This window comes from Aulonocara sp. 'chitande type north' Nkhata Bay, linkage group LG16 (genome assembly GCF_057382095.1).
Source record: "Aulonocara sp. 'chitande type north' Nkhata Bay isolate Kocher_YH1m ecotype deep benthic linkage group LG16, A_spYH_male_GT1.1, whole genome shotgun sequence".
NCBI classification, from domain to species: domain Eukaryota; kingdom Metazoa; phylum Chordata; class Actinopteri; order Cichliformes; family Cichlidae; genus Aulonocara; species Aulonocara sp. 'chitande type north' Nkhata Bay.
The window spans coordinates 23,191,577-23,211,355 of NC_141359.1; the positions used below are offsets into that span (position 1 = coordinate 23,191,577).

The following is a 19,779-nucleotide window of genomic DNA, read 5'->3' on the forward strand; positions in this document are numbered from 1 at the left end:
AATGTAAACTTTAATCTATTCGCAAGCCAACAATTCAGCTCCCAAGGGGCTATTTGAGAGTAAGTAACCATTTAATATGACGCCGGCTGAAGATTCACTGGCTTTAATGAATTGTGTAAATCACTCAGCTTTTAAAGGAACTGATGTCCCACAGTTCATGACCCAAATACGGGCCTGGTTAAATACCGCCTTTTAGACCGAGCTAAGTGTTTACTGACAAGAATCTGTGAATGTGTAATCACTGGCTTTGCGCTTGTCTGTATGAAGCCAAATTAAACAGCTCTTTTCTAAGAGAGCCGCTAATGACAAAATTACATTTTAAGACTTAATCATCTTATTGCACTACTGACATGTTAAAATAATAGAGTGCAAGGCCGCGCCACTTTACCACTGAAACAGAATTAGAAAATCACTCGACTCAGCACGATAATCACATGGTCGCTTCCTTTAACCGCTTACCAGTTTGTAGCATCGTGTTCAACTCCAGCTGTAACCACTGACCTGAAGCAAACACACCATTCAGGCAGCTGAGTGTGGAATGAGCAACAGCGGGGAGGAAACGCTGGTGAGTCAGTCTCACAATGAAGCAAAATGAAGCGAAACGTTCAAAACAATACTCTTTTATTAAATGAAATTTGAAACAAATCTAGTGTCAGTTACAAGTGAGCATTCCTCGCACTTATTTATGACTTAGAAACTGCAAAGTGCTTGAAATCTTACCTTCCATTTGTGTTACGAGCCGTAGACAAAGATGTAAAAAAATCAAACAGCGCGAATAATTACCAGGATATAAATAATCTCACTCGGTTCCATCCACATAATTACCTGCATAAAAGTGTTACATTCTCAAATAAAGTCGTTAATCAAACAAGCCAGGACAGAAAGTTGAGAGACATCTGGTTCCTTGATATTAGTCAGTATCATTGCCAACTGTTACTGGTCTTTGCTCACTAGAGATGAGGTAGACATAAAACCGATAGAGTCAAAGTGCAGGGAAACCATTCAATTTACAAACAGTGCAATTACTAGGAATCAATCGCGTGATTAAGGCACAATAATTACAGAAAGCATCCGTGTCCCCTCTGAGGTTCTCCTTGGCTTGTCAAGCATTTTTCAAGTAATGAAAAGACTTTATTCCTATAAAACAATGTTTTCCCTAAAAGAACAATTTAAGCCACAGGTAATTTATTGCACACAGAATATTGACATTCTTTTGAGCACCAGTTCCCCACTGTAGATACCCCAGAAGCCAGGACACACCTACATAAATATAGCCGTTTGCAATCAATAAACAGCCATGCAGTAATATGCTGTCAATGGAAGGCACAGCCCACCTCAGGCGTGTGCCTCCTTTCTGTTCCATACCACGGGTCTATGCTAATCAAATGGAGCGCACACTACACTGCACTAGGCCTGAAGACATTTAGGAATATCGGTGTGTCTGCTAAAATACTTGGTCACTGATGGCTAACACGAGGACCACAGCGACACTCCAAACCGTCAAAGGGACGTCTCGAAGATGACGCGGACGTCCTCGTCACGGCGCACGTCAGTCAGCCGCTTTTTGTTCGTGTAAACCTGAAAAGCGGATCAGGGAAGCAGTGTCACAGAACACAAGCACACTGTCCAATCTGAGCTACGATCTGTTAAGGCGCAATTTATGACAGATCCAGTCAGAGCACGGCGAGGGGATTTATCACCCACTGAAGCATACAAAAGTGGCTTATTTAGCCCAGTAAACAACTGTTAGATTAAAGGCAGGAAAATTTTTGGAGATAATTACAGGAATTATTTGTGGAGTTAATTTTCTCTTACGCTGGCTCCTAAGCTGCAAGCCGCTATTTAGAAAAGCCGGATTGCAGTGTTTGCGCCTGCAAAAGGCATGGCTTCTTTATGCCGAGCCGCTCTGACAGCTGAACAATTTCAGCAAGAAAGTTTGTGGAAAAAGAGGCAATGGAAGTGAAAGCTTGGCCATAGCTTGAGATATATGTACTGTCTACTCTGGGATTCTCTTTCAGCACGACAAAGGAGCTAGAGGTTGATATCAGATTATTGAATGTATTTAAACCTTGACTGACAACTATAGAAACTTGACACACAACATGCGGACTATCTCTGTATTTAATAAGTGGTGCTAGACAGTTATGGATGCTGCAGTAATCTGATCAAAGAAGAGCATCCTACAATAAAGAAAGGAAAACGTAAGGGCCCGAACAATGCCACTACCAATCCGCCAGTGTGCAGGGTAAGACGAAACCAAATAATACCACACTGTGCTGAGTCTTTGAAATCAGTATTTTACTCATTTCACTCCTCTGGCTGAGGAGATACAGTTCCGCTGATAAATTTGTGCGAGGGACAGAGAGAAAATGAAATGATGCCTACTTTTTCTTATTTCACAAAGACCTGTTTGAAGTTGCAATATGGTATCTGTAGTCCCAGACAGATGCACATAAAGTGGAATTGAACAATGAATAGCTGGCTCTTATCTGTTCAGTGTCTGAAGGGGAAATACATCACAAATGAATTTCACAGGGAAAAAATATGGACATTCTCTATTACAGTAATCCCCATAGAAAGTTTATCCCAAATCGCGATGAAGTTAAACCCAATATTTCAAAATAGATACAGTGCAAAGAAAGCTGCTTTTCTAGAATCATCGCTAAAATGATCTCAAAATTACATTATGAGAAAAAAGATTATACAGAGACTTTTTCCGATAATATCAGAGGATGTAAATCTACAAAGGGACAATTTCTCTCTTGAAATTAATGTTATGGTGTCGCAATGCTCCAAGTAGACACTTTAAATTAAAATGGTAATCAAGTGTCTTTGCATTGTCAGGGCTACACACATCTTCTGTTGCTTAGCTGTATTATTTTGGAGGTGAGCAATGGAGCCTGGAGTTAAGGGGAGAGTCTGGGATTACTGTGCAATGACTGGGCTCTTATTTAGGGACAGGCTTGTCCTGGGACAAAGGTGGATGTGGTTACCTGTTTGGCTGTGTGCAGGAGCGAGGCAGCCTCGGCTCTGCCTGTCTGTTGGACCATCTGGTAGAAGAGCCCATCCTGGTTCTGGAGCAGCACATATGGCTCATCATACTCCTGGATCATGCCAGCATCCAGAACCTGCAATCACACATACAATGGTGGGTGTGTGTGTGTGTAAGTGTGTGTGTTCCTGTGTCTGTATACTTTACTTTGGGGAAAACTGACATTTCAGCTGTTTCACTGCTGAGTGATGCAAGCAGACAGCGCAAGCTGAATGGGGAAACAGTAGTTCGGTGCACATAGGAACCATCTATTTTATGTGACTCATGCAACAACAAACACGGGTGCCTGTTTCTGCTCGAGAACACCATGCACAATGAGGGTAACCTGTTAGCAGCGTGAAAGTCTGGTGCGCTGACTCTGACAGACAGGAGATCAGGGATTTATCCATGTATTTATCCTAGCGTTTCAGAGGCCTAGGGGTGGTCCTCAGTCAAATCCAACAATCACACCTTTAAGACTCGCTAGAAAATTACCATCATTTCTATGTCATCACATGCCATGTAAACCACACAAAGAATAGTGCCAATTCAGGCAGTTTGGAAAAGACTACAATTATATCACAGACAAATTTTAACAAGCTCGATCCCCTTACAGCGCTAATGAGCAGTTTCTTATCAGTAAAGCCCACTTTCAGGTAGTGTTTAGTATGAAAGGGAGACTTCTGCAGCTGCTGTCATAATCAAAAGTTTAGGAGCAGGCTACCAGGAAATGCAATTCGATTCTTGCAATTTGGACGATTCTTCCGGGTCCCAATTTAATTTTCCCAGAGTGTGTGACAGTCTGGGGGCATTTAACACGAGTGTACGTGTGAAACAGTCCCCTCTCTGTGATATTTGCCTTATTTCAGCAACCCTCTCAGTCACCAAGCGGCCACCGGGCCGTGCCCCGTCCTCCATAGACTCTTAACAAATGCCACCACAAATGGCACTAATTGGCACCTCTGCAGGCAGTAGCAGGAAAGGGCCAAAGATCAAGTGGTGCAAGCGAAGGTTGAATGAAAGGGAATGCTGCGAGTGAGAAATCTGCCCAGCTGTTGCAAAATAAGGTAGCGGAACTGAAAATAAAGGACAGAGGTGTTTAAAAGCTGCTTTTGTTTGGCATACAACAATGAGAATGAATGTGAAGTGCATGTTTTGCAGGGGACCCCAGATTTACTCTACAAATTCTGAAAACACTGAATGCAATATTTACTGTAGCTGGTGAGATAGTACAAGGGGTTGCCAAAGTTTAAGAGGGAATATCACAAAGCTACTTGCAGAGCAATGTTGGAATGAACTCCAGCAGAAGAGTCTCATTTTAAAACCTTCACTAAAGTGCTTTACAATGGAAATTTACTGCTTTCTTACTTACCAGTATTCTGTCACAGTCAATGATAGTGTTTAGCCTGTGAGCAATGGTCAGGACTGTGCACTCTTGAAACTTGTCCCGGATAGTCTGCTGGATGAGTCCATCAGTTCTAAAGAAGCAGGAAACAAAACACCTGAGAACTGAAAAGCTCTCTTCCTATACAGCCTTGGGCAGGGATTTTACGCAGCACAGAACAATGGCTCATCAGCAGAGAAATATGTGCAGCAACAGACAGAAAAAATACAGAATACCACAGGACTTCAGCTTTAAAAAGACAAGTGTGGTATATTTTGTTACATTTTTTTTAATTGACTTGATTTGATCTTCACCAGGTGAGATTTAGACTTATAAACCCATATATTTTTATTATGTGTGTTAAACAAAAAAAAATCTATGTTTGCACCGATGCTTTACCAAAATGATTTTAAGAAAAAAGAGAAAAGGTTTTATTCTATGCACTTAAAAATACCCATATTGTGTAGCACCATTGTACAGAAAAACAAGACACATGTGGAAGAGAGCGCTTCCACGCTGATGTATAATAATTTACTTGAGAAGTATAATCTGACCTTGGGTCCACATTAGCAGTGGCCTCATCAATAATGAGGATGCGGGTTTTCCGGAGGATGGCCCTGGCCAGGCACACTAGCTGCCTCTGGCCCACGCTGAAGTTAGAGCCCGACTCCGTCAGCACCGTCTCCAGCTTGCTGGGCAGCTCGTCCACCATGGCTTTCATCTGCACCTGCAGAGAGAGAGAGCTCAGCCCCTACCCTTCATTACTCCTGCATAAAGGCCTCCTGTGGGGATGTCTTTAAAGAGCCATCCAAACACACCCATTAACTGCCTGGCACAATGCAGGGCCAGGTCTACTGATGACCTTGGCCAGTGCTCTCTTGTGGCCAGCCTCTAGCTTTAATCCAGGCCACCAAACCCATTCAGAGACAGGACCAGGAGCTGAAGCCCTTCACTGTGGGGGAAGCCTTCATCCTGGTTGGCCTGACTGCCCAAACACATCTCCCCCAGCACTTTCAATGGTTACCCGTTACAAGCCGCACATTGAGCTGGGCCCCATGGCCCTAATGGGATTTCCCCCCATGACTTGTGGCGAGCAGGGAATCTGAATGGCAGCATTGTACAGGGGGACAGAGGGATCCCCCCCTGGGCTGGCAAGGGAGAATCATTCAGAGCCACGCTGGAGTACCTCTTGGAGTGCATTCCACAGGTCCTCATCTGTGTGCTGCTTGAAAGGGTCCAGATTCTTCCTCATGGTGCCCGTAAAGAGAACTGGGTCCTGTGGATAGATGGATATGGAAAGAGAAGGCCGTGGCCAGTTAAGATAATGACAAGGGGGAAGATGTATGAAAGGGTTAAGACAGGATTTATAGAAGAGTGCTAAGCAATGTGTGAGGGGAAGATGTTCACAAAGGCCTTGCTCCACTCAGGAGCTCTATTCAGTGCTCTAGCCAACTATGCTTCAGTAAGTTGATCTTTTTACTTGGAAAACCACAATGTGCGCATTGGTGCTGGTGGAGAATAGTCGTGCAAGGCTGTCTGAATGTATAATATGACACAAAAGGACTGTCAAGTTAACATTAAAATACAGAATAAGAAACCGTACTAACTAAATGTACAAGCATGTGTGAATAGTTAGGTTATCACATTAGTTGACTACCCTCATGAAAGGACAGCCTCACATCTCAGACAGGTAGGATGTCCAAGATATGTATTTATGGTAAGCCATGCACCTGTATCAAGGTTGAGCCACACAGCCCTCTTTAAGAGGGTAAATAAAGCTCTTTATTACAGTGTAAAGGAAAGAGCCTGTCCATGGGCACTGTTCCAACACGCCACTCTGTTTGTGATGAACTGATAAAAAGGAACAATCCCACATCATCTCATGTCAGGCCATATATAGTGTGCATTCATAAATCTTGCTCCAATGTTGAAGTGATTTACTCAGTAGAGGGCTCTCCTTGGACAGCATAAAGACCCTCTCGCTCACGGTACACCCCTGCTGCAGATAAGGTTTTTACATTGCATTTATGTCCACAGTGTTTGATCCGTGAGCAAAATAAGCAAGGTACTTAAATCGTTATAATGACTGTTTAAAGAAAAAAACAAGTTAATAATAATACAAGGCTGTTGAGTCTGCCACAGTTTGAGGTTGCACAGAGCAGCGACTGTCCATAACAAAAAGTGATGCTTCCATTGTATCCGCATCACAGTCAGAGGAACGCGATAACTCCAGCTTAGTCAAGATATGCATCTGACCTCGAATCAAGATACGATACGTTCATCTGGCAACTGTGAGATTAGACTAGGAGCAAAAGTAAAGCACACATTGAGTCTAAAAAGCTTAAAGGTTACAGAACTATTAATATATCCACACCTTTACATCTGTTCTCTTACAGGTCACCTTTATAACAAAAGAAAATGAAGCATACATTTGGGTGTGGAAGCACAGCAAAAATTAAAAAGTCATGTCTCAACAAGCCGCCATATAGGTCAGAAAGTGCAGGGCTAACTGCTCAATTTCAATCCAGAGAAAGTAAAGCTTTCAGGGTCTCATCCCTGCTACCTGTGCCTTGGAAAATGTTCCACCTCTTTACTTCCAATAAGCTTTTCCCTCTGTCACCAAAACACCACCTTGTCATTAAGCCAGCTGAAGTCCCAATTCAAACTAGTTCTGTGACACACTTTAATTGACGATTCAATGTTAGGTCGGAAAAACTGCTTTCAAGCACAGTTTTCTATACACCGATTATGTGCTCCACCAATTCTAAGCCCTCTGTTTGCCACAGAATTCATTTTTTTTCTCCTAAGTCATTCCTGAGAATTCAATAGAAACTGAAATGGATCCCTTTTTAATGCCATATGCTAATACAAGCTTATCATAATCAAATCTGTGGGCGTCAAATAATGAAACTCCTCAGCGGCAATGTATAGTTTACATATCAAACTCAAAATTCCAAATGAAAAGTACGACAACCAGCAATTTATGTCAAAAAATTTTTTCCAAGTGAAAGGTTGACTGCATATCATTTCATCGACGTCTAGCGGGAGAATAAAAAAAGGCTTTCAGATGAATTTGTGTAAATCCAAGAGTCTTCGCTCCATATATAAGTTTGTAATACTAACAACAGACTACAGAGAAACTCTACTCTCCCGAGTGCTGCCTACATAATGAAAATGCCATCCAGCATGTGATACAGATGAGATGAGCGTGCAGTTAAAGTTTTGACTCGTAACCTGCCACTTTGTAGCAGTCTCTCCCTCTAGGAGATGCAGAAAGAGTAAACAAAATCCCATCAAACATACATCACATCCATCGCAAACTAGTTTGGACTAAGAAGTGAAACTTTATCTGAAGTAGTAGCAATGCCAGAAACCTATCAAATCCACAGAAAAGCATTAATGAAACTGTTTTTGGGCATCTTGGCTGCACCCTAGAAATGTTTAAGACTTGAGCTAAGTGACGGTGTACAAGGGGACTCTGACTGTGAGGATGGGGGAGACTTCTTCTAAGCAGCTTTCCCATGTTTGGGGGGTAGAGGGCTAATCCTCTGTCAGGGATGGGGAACTGCTCTCTTCACAGTATAGGCCGTGGGAGTCTTCTCCCCTCCCTCCTCTCTGCTGACACTCACCCGCAGGCTGGCATTTTCTTAATGCCGTATCAGTTTCAACAAGCGGAAATAAAGTTAAACTGTCTCAAGGCATCCGTTTGTCTCACTTTCAGAAATCCCCTGAGTGACGACTGTAATTCTCCTCACTTGTTTTAGCTTTTTTTAAAAGCCAAGCGTCTAACAAGGGCAAAAGCATCCAGGCTTCTGTTACCGTCGTGCAGCTGACATTTCTGCCATTACTCAATCATGAGGAATCATGGGACCTTGGAGAAGGTGTCAAAGCAAAGCTGCTTTAGAACGAAAAGGTTAAACATGGTAGTAATTAATATATTATATTATAAGTAATATCTTTCTAACCTAGACTCACTGCAGATGATTATTGGTTACTGTGTTTAGTTACAAAACACAACTGCTGATACTGAAATTAAAGAAACGCACCTGTGGGATGATAGACATTTTCTGTCGCAGTGTGTGAAGACCAATCTCAGACGTCAGAAATCCATCAATCGTTATTCTTCCCTCAGGTTCTGCCAGCCGGAACAAGGCAGAGATCAGGGAGCTTTTACCAGCACCAGTGCGTCCAACAATGCCAACCTACAGTGGAAAGAGCTAGTATGTTATATCTGTAAAGTCTTAGTAAATGCCCACAAAAAACCCCATAAATAAATAAAATAGTGCTTTTTTTGTCAGTAAGAGACCCAGTTGCCTGGCAAACTACAATATAAACCTTTGTACAATACTGGCATAAAAACTAAGGGAAGATTCTCTGTCCTATAATATTTATGTATGAAATTGTTTGTGTTTTACTAGACAGTCAAAATACTAAAAAGAAATGGTGGGCAATGGAGAAAATCCTTCTGTAAGCCTCTCTAACCCTCATAATCAAGATTTAAAGCTAAAAATATTTCCTTTAATCAAATCAAGTCATTTATATCTTAATCATATTTAAGTGCTTTAGCGTAATGCCACGTATAAATTCATTTGTAGCATTTGTGTTAGGGACAATTAACGTGTTTATAATTCAATTTAGCTATTTTTAAGTGTGCTATATTTATTTAGATCTGTGCTTATCTCATAAACACCAATGTGGGTGGGTTAGAAAAGTGTAGTTACTCATTTTAACCAACTGTAAAAGGTGACATAAATGGGGCTCTATAGTTTTGTGGCTCTTCTAAAAGTCACCCCATCAGAGTCAGCGTATCAAATCTATCAAATCTCATTGAACACACCTAATAAATTGGCCGAGTCAAAATTACCACTCACTCATACTTGTTTATGTCCAGTCCCCCAAACCCCTGACAGGCCATCACCCTCCTCCCCCTCCCTTTCTCCCTCCTCCCCACACCTGAAATTCACTGAGGAGATGATGGAGCGGGTCAATGCTGGGCTCAGATCTACCCCCCGTCCCAATCCCTTTTTGTCCCCCATAAACCCCCCACCAGAGCGGCCAAAGGTTCGCCATCGAGCCCCACCCTCAACAGAGCAATCGAAGTCACATTGCCCAGCCTCGCCCCCCTTAGTTCCTCTTCATGCCCTGTCTCCGCAGTCTGATGCGTGATGTGTGAAGGGTCCGGGCTGTGAGGATTATGGCAGTGATGACTTTTCCCAGGAGAAGCTGGGACCCTGTTTACTAGAAGGTTTTAAAATTTCTGTACTTTTAGGTGACAGGAGACATGTGGCCTGGTCAAAACACAGAGAGCTGCACTCTAAAAGATCTTTAAACATAGTAAACATACCTTGTGTGCCACAGACTGCTCCCAAACACGAGGGGACAAGTAATACCTCTAAAACACTTAAGTTGGCTTTATTAAACATTAGATCTCTAGCTGGGAAAACATTTTTAATTAATGATTTAATCACTGAGCACAGCCTTGATTTTATGTTTTTAACTGAAACTTGGTTGGACCAAAGTAACAGTGGAGCTGTTCTCATCGAGACGACCCCTCCTAACTACAGTTTTATCAGTGAGGTTAGGGCGAGCAGGAGAGGAGGAGGGGTTGCTGTCTTATTTAATGAATCATTTCAATGTAAGCAGCTATCTCCTGGAAGTCTTCAGTCTTTTGAATATGTGGCTTTACAGCTGAAGGCCCCATCCAAAGTTGTGTTTCTTAATGTTTACAGGCCTCCCAAATACTGCACAGACTTTTTTAATGACCTCAGTGAACTGCTGTCTGTGATCTGTGTTGATTTTGACTGTGTAATTATTGCTGGGGATTTTAACATTCATGTGGACAACCCTCAGGACAAAGGGACTAAAGACCTGAGTAACACTCTGGGCAACTTTGGGCTGACTCAGCATGTAACAGAGGCCACACATAATAGAGGACACACTCTTGACCTACTGATCTCCAAAGGCCTGAGCATTTCAAAGGTTACTGTGTCTGATGTGGGCCTGTCTGATCATTACTGTGTTTTCTTTGAAAGTAAAATCTCAGCCCACACAAATATATCAACAACAGTGATCACAAAACGGTGTATAACTGAACACAGTAGTGCAATTTTTAACCAGGTCTTCCCATTAACACCTGACCTGTCCAGAGGTTCAGTCAATGAGCTCGTCAATAGCTTCAATGCTAAAATGTTAAATGTAATGGATACAATTGCTCCCATTAAGGTGAAGGTTATCTCTGGATGGAAAAAGTCTCCATGGAGAAACTCCACACTGGTGAAAAATGAAAAAAGAGAGTGTAGGAAAGCTGAGCGCAGATGGAGAAAAACAAACCTCCAGGTTCATTATGACATTTATAAAGAGAAACTTCACAATTATAATTTACAACTGAGGAATGCAAGGAAGTCCTACTTCTCTGACATCATCACTAAAAACAGTCATAATGCTCGGGTCTTATTTTCTACAGTTGACAGGCTAACAAACCCTCCTGTGTCAGTGGCAGCTGAACTTCATTCGACCATGGCCTGCAATGACTTTGCCAAATTCTTCACTGAAAAAATCCAAAAAATTAGACAAGCAATTGGTACATCAACAGCAGATCCAGGATATGTACTGTGTCCACCAAAAAACTGTTTAAACACCATGAAACAGTTTCAACCTATTAACAGCAAAGACCTGGAGGACATCTTAGGTCAACTGAACTCCTCCTCCTGCTGTTTAGATGTCCTGCCAACAAGTTTTTTCAAAAAGGTCTCAAAGACTTTAGAGTCAGACCTGTTACAGATCGTCAACTTTTCTTTATTATCAGGTGTGTTTCCAGAATCACTAAAAACTGCTGTAATCAAACCTATACTGAAAAAGGACAATCTTGACAAGACACAAATGAACAACTACAGGCCGATCTCAAATCTCCCGTTTTTAAGTAAGATCATTGAAAAAGCAGTTTCTCAACAGCTCAGTTACTTCTTAAAACAGAATAATTGCTACGATGCCTTCCAGTCAGGTTTTAGACAGAACCACAGCACTGAAACCGCTCTGACCAAAGTGTTTAATGACATATGTCTGAATACAGACAGTGGAAAAATGTCAGTCCTAGTTTTACTGGATCTCAGTGCAGCATTTGATACAGTTGACCACAACATATTACTCAAACGACTGGAGAACTGGACAGGTCTTTCAGGAACTGTACTAAACTGGTTCAAAACATACGTAGAAAACAGGAAATACTTTGTATCAATAGGTAACTTCACATCTGAGCAGACAAGTATCACATGTGGAGTTCCCCAAGGTTCCATCTTGGGACCCCTTCTGTTTAACATTTACATGCTCCCACTGGCACAGATTATAAACAACAACAAAATAAACTATCACAGCTATGCAGATGACACACAAATATATATCACAATGTCACCAGGAGACCGAGGCCCTGTACAGGCTCTTGGTAAATGCATTGAGGAAATCAATGACTGGTTGTGCCACAATTTTCTCCAGCTAAACAAAAACAAAACTGAGGTAATAGTCTTTGGCGCCAAAGAAAAACGATTACAGGTCACCAGAGAACTTCAATCTATACATCTAAAAACCACAAACCAGGCGAGAAATTTGGGTGTAGTGATGGATGCAGACCTAAACTTAGAAAAACACATTAAGACAATAACAAAGTCAGCTTACTATCACCTCAAGAATATATCAAGGATAAAAGATCTGATTTCTCAACAGGACCTGGAAAAACTAGTCCATGCATTCATCTTTAGTAGGCTTGATTACTGTAACAGCATCTTTACAGGTCTACCTAAAAAATCAGTCAGACAACTACAGCTCATTCAGAACTCTGCTGCTCGAGTCCTCACTAAGACCAAAAAAGTGGACCACATCAGTCCAGCTCTGAGGTCCTTACACTGGCTGCCTGTCCGTCAGAGGATAGACTTTAAAGTTCTGATGCTGGCCTATAAAGCTCTGAATGGTTTAGGACCAAAATACATCAATGACCTCCTGACCCAGTATGAACCATCCAGATCCCTCAGGTCATCTGGATCCGGTCTTTTATCAGTTCCCAGAGTCAGAACCAGACACGGAGAAGCTGCATTCAGCTTTTATGCTCCTTATATCTGGAACAAACTCCCAGAAAGCCTCAGATCAGCTGAAACACTCAGTTTATTTAAATCCAGGTTGAAGACTCACCTGTTCTCAGCTGCATTTGAATAAAGCACCAAATCCACACTTTAAGCTTAAATTTCAAAACTTACATTTAACTACTGATTTTATCTACTGTTCTGATTTTATCTGTTTTGATTTTATATACTGTTGTTTGTTTGTTTGTCTGTTTGTTAATTAGTTAGTTAGTTTATTTGCTTGTTTTAATCAATTTTAAATCATGCTTTTTATTTGTTCTTGTTTCTAATGTCTCTGTAAAGCACTTTGAATCACCTTGTTGTTGAATTGTGCTATACAAATAAACTTGCCTTGCCTTGCCTTGCCTTGCCTATGTGCTCTATGGTACTACCCCAGGGTATGGTAACCTGCAGGCCATCACCCGATACTTTCTTTAAAGCACAAGGTCATACCATCCGCAGGTATCTGCTAATGCTGTACATATGTGTGATGGTAGTTAACACATAAAATGACAGTATAATATAGGTGTTTCCAGTATTTTACCAGACTTGGGATACCAAAGAACAAAAACTCATGCTGTGGGCTGAATCCAATGAACAGGAATCTTATTAGCATTGCACCGATTGCTCTGCTGAACTAGTGTCATACCATTTAGGTTTGTTATATGCTGTTGCATAGCCATTGGGCATGTGGATACAGAAAGATAAGTGGTTAGGCTGACAGGTAATAGAGAAGTAATGATATGCTTACTCTCTCATGCTACATCCATACTCTCATAGGAGCTATTAGAGTAACTCACATTCCGATTTTTAAAACACATAGGCCCTCCTACATGTGACAATTAAGCCCCACCCCCAGTACTTATACAGTAAGTGCCTACATGGACATTTAAAAAATTACCAAGTGCTTGTATGAGACTGAATCTGAAATCATGTCTCTGCATTCATCTGCTTTAACCTACATAAGAAGAATTCCACACTACATGAATGTAAATACACACCACAAAGTGAAAGGATCTTATACTGTAGATGGTAGGTGCAGGTGAAAGGGTGTCAGGGGAACTGTCAGGATGCACAAAGCCTTTTACCCCCAAGGCATGCGGTAGAGATCCCTCCCATGGGCTGTCAGAGCCAGGGCCTCTGCACTTATCAACCCATCCATTGTGAAATCAGCCGCCCTGGCCAACCGTAGCCATGCAAAATACACCCCCTGCATTAAACACAATTTCAATCATCCTCAACCATCTCCCTCAGCCTTCCCCTCTCTCGCTCTTCCTTCACCCCTCTTCCTCGGCCTCTCCTCTCTCTTATAGTGAATAAACAGTTGTCACCGTCAGGTAGCTCAAAATGCAAATTGGAGACAAATGGATCCACTTGAACAGTCTTAATTACATGATATGTATTCCATGAATCACAAATGGTATAGTCCTGAAGATTCAGAAGCACAATGCGGTGTCCCTTTAATAATTGATTTGAGAATAATGCCACATAAAAAAAGAATCACACCACACCTACTACACTAGCTGCATATCAACCTTAGTCATGGGCTATGCACTCCAGTAAGCATGCACAGGTGGGAATAAAGACAAGGACCTTTTCTCTAGATTTGAAGACAAGACTCAGGTTCTTCAGGACCAAAGGCTCACTGGCACTGTAAGAGAAGTTGACTCTGTCAAAAGTGATGCAGCCTGCTTTGGGCCAATCGCTCGGTGGCTGTTTGTCTGTCTCCCATGATGCCTCACTCTCCAGCTCTGCATACTCAACCACTCTCTCCACTGATGTCATCTGCAAAAATAAAGCATATAGTAGGCACTTCCTTAAAATAATTTTTCCTCTTTTAACTATTTTATGAATAAATAAATAAGCTGCTCCTATATAACTTCATGTAACAGAAAATCCCTATAATACAATTTAATAGATTCTTTAAATTGACCCAGACTGGATATAACAAACCTAAAGTGACAATCGTTCTACCTGCATTTTTTTTTCTTATGGCCAGCAGTGGCTATTTATCTGGTTTAATAAATCAGTTAAAATCTGTATCTGTGACCACAGTGAACACTATGCTGATGAGTTTATGGCCTCAGTCTCTAGTTTCAAGCCTAATTTAATACATCGTGTTAATTTAGCAAATTATGGTCACATTTGGACTCAAATGGAAGTTAACCAACCATCGAACCCTTGTTCATCACGTGTTCTCACCATGTTCTCAATTTCTGCACTCTGTCTGACGCCCCACTGGAACATGCCTGTGAGCGTAACTGCATAAGACAGAGCCAGACCCACTGCACCTGGTTCCAGTCCTGTATTATCAAAGAAGTAAACATGCAGTCACACATCCACGAGTCCTTCCTCTTGCTTCTGCTAATAATGTCTCTTAGCATGCACAGAGTCAAAACCCATACAGTACCATCCCTGAGGTAAAGACAGCCAAAAGCAGTAATGGTGACAAAAACTGAGCAAATTCCATCGAGTCGCACGGCAAACCAGCGGGAGGTAGTCAGGAATAAGAACCAGGCCTCTGTTAACAAAGACAGATTCCACATGTTGCATATGAGGAAATACTTCTTAATACAGTCTGAATATCATGAATGGCTTTAGATGAGACTGATAATGGAGCTCATTAGATGTTGATGTCTTGCATATTTGACCTTATAACACAAATATGTCTTTTTTGTCTCACCTGAGTGAAGATCTTGATACTCATCAAACATTTGCTGGAACCTCTGCTGAACCTTGAAGGCGCGGATGGTGCTCAAGCCTTGAAGAGAGGAGGAAAGGTGGGAGAAAACAGGACTCCGAGCTATGGGAAATATACAAGGCAAAAAACCAGCTTAGCGAGGCATTTAACATTTTTAAGAGTTTTGACCAGATTTCTAAATACAATTATAGTGTCAGGGTACATTTAATACTAATAGTCTGAACTGTTCGGTTTTATTTTGCAGCGTATCAGTATGAGAAGTGAAAAATATGAATGTGTACTCTGTTATACTAACAATAATACAGGTGATGCCCCTGATTTTTATCGTGATTTAAGGAAAGGTCGCCATTTAGCCGTCTTTTGTTTCAACTCATTAGACTTACAAACTCCTTAACAAAACCTAAATGCCTCCTTGAAGGATTCAAACAAAGCATTTGTTCTAAAATATGATGCCACTTGTTAGTCAATGTGCATTTTGGCTCTCAGCTTTGAATGAATTAAAGGAACTAAAGCTTGATGTGGCCTAGTCATGACCACTTGACATTTTTTCCTATTATATGTGAAGTCATGAACTCTCATCTTTTGAGGAAACTGCGTGTGACCAAGGCATAGGCCACTGCCATCTTTAGCCTTTATGCTAATGATCTCTGCCTTTTTCAATAGCCTATTAGCATTCCTGTAGTCTGTGCTTTTATTTCTTCCCAATCCCACACCACAAAAAATAAATAAAAAATTACTGGTAGATTCTAGACGCTTGATGTCCCTGGAGGTCTGCAAGAAGTAGCATCGCAGAAACAGGAAGACAACAAGAAGAGGAACAACAGGAATAAGAATCCAGGGGATGATGACAGCAGCTACTGCAATCACTCCGATGACTTGCAGAAATACCTGGGAGAAAAGGAGAGGAGTAAGCACAGTAATAACTCAACAGCATCAGCGTCAAAAGCTCTGCTTCTGTTGTGTGGGCTACCGATGGGGCAGTGAGGCTTATTTGTTAGGGCTGAACAAGAAAAACCTTTCAGCTATATTTGTGTGAGACCATCTCAGGCACATAGTAAGGTAACAGCAGGTTGTGGGACTGAGCTTAAGTGACTCACAGTGTGAAAAGAAAACGATCGCAGCGCTAATTCTCACTTAGTAGCAGGTGAGAATTTACCACTTGGCCACTGCAGCTCATATCCCTGGCTCTCTAGGGTTTTCCCTTCAACACTTCTGGCCTGTAAGCCTCCCTGGCAGAGCAGCCAGCCAACGGGCATGGCCACAGTGACTGGCAGAGAGCTCTGGGAACCACACTGTGGGTGTCTGATACATCACACTCAAACCACACAGCCCTCAACAACACAGTGACTCATCACCCGTGTTAATGGCTCTGTGACACATCTAGACCAGGATACCAGAGCTGCCTAAACAGGATTGCAGGCAATGAGTCTGACGGTTATCAGAGCACCTACACCTGCATAACGTTTAGAAATAACCACCTCATAAAGACTCATTATGACTATTAATCTTAAAGATAAAATAATCTTACCTCAGCCTATATTGATGGTAATTATCAGGCACTCAAGTATCATGTGAGGTGGCATATAAAGTTTTATTATAGAGATATTAAAATTGACATCACACAATGACTCAACAATCTGAATAAGAAAACATAAATGTAAATAATATTACCTTTGATACTAATACATAATAATTGCTGATTGATATATTTAAGTTAAAGTGAGCTAGCAAGGGTCGTTGCCATCAGTTACTTTAATACTGATACTTTTATTAAAGATCGTATTAAACACCAGTTGAGAAAAAAAATAAACTACTTTTGAGGAAAGGGTGCTGCCATAAAAAAAGAACAGCTCACATTTTTAAGATTTTTGTTATGTTCACTTTATTTAGAAAATTATATTACATTTCAAAAGGGAAATGTAATCTACTTCAATTACATTTTTTTTACATTAAAAGTGTTGGGATATATTTACCTTGATACAACACTCAAAATAAATTTGTCTGTCTCATTGTTTCTTCAATCACCATCAAGTAAACTTGAAGTGAGCCACCAAACTTGGCACTGTGCCGGTACATCTTAAGGTTCTCATCTATGTTGCATATGATGTATTCAGGTTACCTAGCAACCAGCTAGCAAAGGGTTAAAGTTTTGGTGTAATTTTTCTTTTGCAATGACAAGTTCTAATTTGTATCAGTAAATCTTAATTTATACATTATATATAAATATGCCATCAGGTTGCCTGGCAACCACCTAGCAATCGGCTACCATGACACCAGAAAAGCATAGTATTGATTTAATTTTGTGGCCAACAGCATAAACACAGCAAAACAATACTGTAGCACAGACATGTAGTAGTAAAACATAATACATTACTAAAGATTTAAGAAAACACAGTTTTTGGTTTGTTTCCTTACTTTTTATTTGTTAAGCATTTTCACCAAGGAGAAGTAATGTCTCCTCTTTTAATTCCGAGTACTTTTTTTCTATAATACTTTTTTTTTTTTTAAATAATCCTGCACTTTTTATTTAACAAGGGCACATGACTTCTGTTAATAATGTCTCTTGTTTACCATTGTGGTCTTAATAATTTCCTTTACTTGAAGTACAGTGGGGCAAAAAAGTATTTAGTCAGCCACCGATTGTGCAAGTTCCCCCACCTAAAATGATGACAGAGGTCAGTAATTTGCACCAGAGGTACACTTCAACTGTGAGAGACAGAATGTGAAAAATAAATCCATGAATCCACATGGTAGGATTTGTAAAGAATTTATTCGTAAATCAGGGTGGAAAATAAGTATTTGGTAAATAACAAAAATACAACTCAATACTTTGTAACATAACCTTTGTTGGCAATAACAGAGCTCAAACGTTTACTATAGGTCTTTACCAGGTTTGCACACACAGTAGCTGGTATTTTGGCCCATTCCTCCATGCAGATCTTCTCGAGAGCAGTGATGTTCTGGGGTTGTCGCCGAGCAACACGGACTTTCAACTCCCGCCACAGATTTTCTATGGGGTTGAGGTCTGGAGACTGGCTAGGCCACTCCAGGACTTTCAAATGCTTCTTACGGAGCCACTCCTTTGTTGCCCGGGCGGTGTGTTTTGGATCATTGTCATGTTGGAAGACCCAGCCTCGTTTCATCTTCAAAGTTCTCACTGATGGAAGGAGGTTTTGGCTCAAAATCTCACGATACATGGCCCCATTCATTCTGTCCTTAACACGGATCAGTCGTCCTGTCCCCTTGGCAGAAAAACAGCCCCATAGCATGATGTTTCCACCCCCATGCTTCACAGTAGGTATGGTGTTCTTGGGATGCAACTCAGTATTCTTCTTCCTCCAAACACGATGAGTTGAGTTTATACCAAAAAGTTCTACTTTGGTTTCATCTGACCACATGACATTCTCCCAATCCTCTGCTGTATCATCCATGTGCTCTCTGGCAAACTTCAGACGGGCCTGGACATGCACTGGCTTCAGCAGCGGAACACGTCTGGCACTGCGGGATTTGATTCCCTGCCGTTGTAGTGTGTTACTGATGGTGACCTTTGTTACTTTGGTCCCAGCTCTCTGCAGGTCATTCACCAGGTCCCCCCGTGTGGTTCTGGGATCTTTGCTCACCGTTCTCATGATCATTTTGACCCCACGGGATGAGATCTTGCGTGGAGCCCCAGATCGAGGGAGATTATCAGTGGTCTTGTATGTCTTCCATTTTCTGATGATTGCTCCCACAGTTGATTTTTTCACACCAAGCTGCTTGCCTATTGTAGATTCACTCTTCCCAGTCTGGTGCAGGTCTACAATACTTTTCCTGGTGTCCTTCGAAAGCTCTTTGGTCTTGGCCATGGCGGAGTTTGGAGTCTGACTGTTTGAGGCTGTGGACAGGTGTCTTTTATACAGATGATGAGTTCAAACAGGTGCCATTCATACAGGTAACGGGTGGGGGACAGAAAAGCTTCTTACAGAAGACGTTACAGGTCTGTGAGAGCCAGAGATTTTCCTTGTTTGAGGTGACCAAATACTTATTTTCCACCCTGATTTACGAATAAATTCTTTACAAATCCTACCATGTGGATTCATGGATTTTTTTTTCACATTCTGTCTCTCACAGTTGAAGTGTACCTCTGGTGCAAATTACTGACCTCTGTCATCATTTAAGTGGGGGAACTTGCACAATCGGTGGCTGACTAAATACTTTTTTGCCCCACTGTATATCAACATTTCTTCCAGCCATTAATGTGGGTTGGAAGAACACTTCCTAACCGAAAGGCATACGTTGTGTTCGACTGAAACCTCACACCCTGAAATTAGATACATCCAAAAAGATGAATCCTAAAACGTGGAGATTAGGATCATACTGTTACCTTCAGTGGACTCAGACTAGCCCAGAGAGATGAAAATTTAATTTAGCACCTTAATTACGGATGTTATCTGCTACTTAAGCACACATTTAAGCATGATCACTTTCAGTGTAGTTTTATGATGAAAAGCCAGTCAATTCCATTTGCAGTTCAGATAAGAGGGAATTACTAGTCTAACCATTGCAGTAGTGGAGC

The 19,779-nt window shown here is 41.3% G+C and overlaps 1 protein-coding gene across 2 annotated transcripts in view; it reads right to left on the reverse strand.

Moving 5' to 3' along the window:
- Positions 1 to 610: 610 nt before the first annotated feature.
- LOC147311532 (ATP-binding cassette sub-family C member 4-like) overlaps positions 611 to 19,779 on the reverse strand; it is a 38,947-nt gene continuing 19,778 nt past the window's right edge. For both annotated transcript variants that reach the window (XM_086265521.1, XM_086265520.1), the window contains exons 21-31: positions 15,962 to 16,112; positions 15,207 to 15,326; positions 14,934 to 15,044; positions 14,726 to 14,826; positions 14,117 to 14,308; positions 8,462 to 8,617; positions 5,602 to 5,691; positions 4,970 to 5,142; positions 4,404 to 4,509; positions 2,994 to 3,128; positions 611 to 1,578 (exon numbers count right to left, since the gene is read on the reverse strand). In XM_086265521.1, the coding sequence (XP_086121647.1) occupies positions 1,501 to 1,578; positions 2,994 to 3,128; positions 4,404 to 4,509; positions 4,970 to 5,142; positions 5,602 to 5,691; positions 8,462 to 8,617; positions 14,117 to 14,308; positions 14,726 to 14,826; positions 14,934 to 15,044; positions 15,207 to 15,326; positions 15,962 to 16,112 (1,413 nt within the window). In that variant the 3' untranslated portion in view covers positions 611 to 1,500. The remainder of the gene's footprint in view (positions 1,579 to 2,993; positions 3,129 to 4,403; positions 4,510 to 4,969; positions 5,143 to 5,601; positions 5,692 to 8,461; positions 8,618 to 14,116; positions 14,309 to 14,725; positions 14,827 to 14,933; positions 15,045 to 15,206; positions 15,327 to 15,961; positions 16,113 to 19,779) is intronic.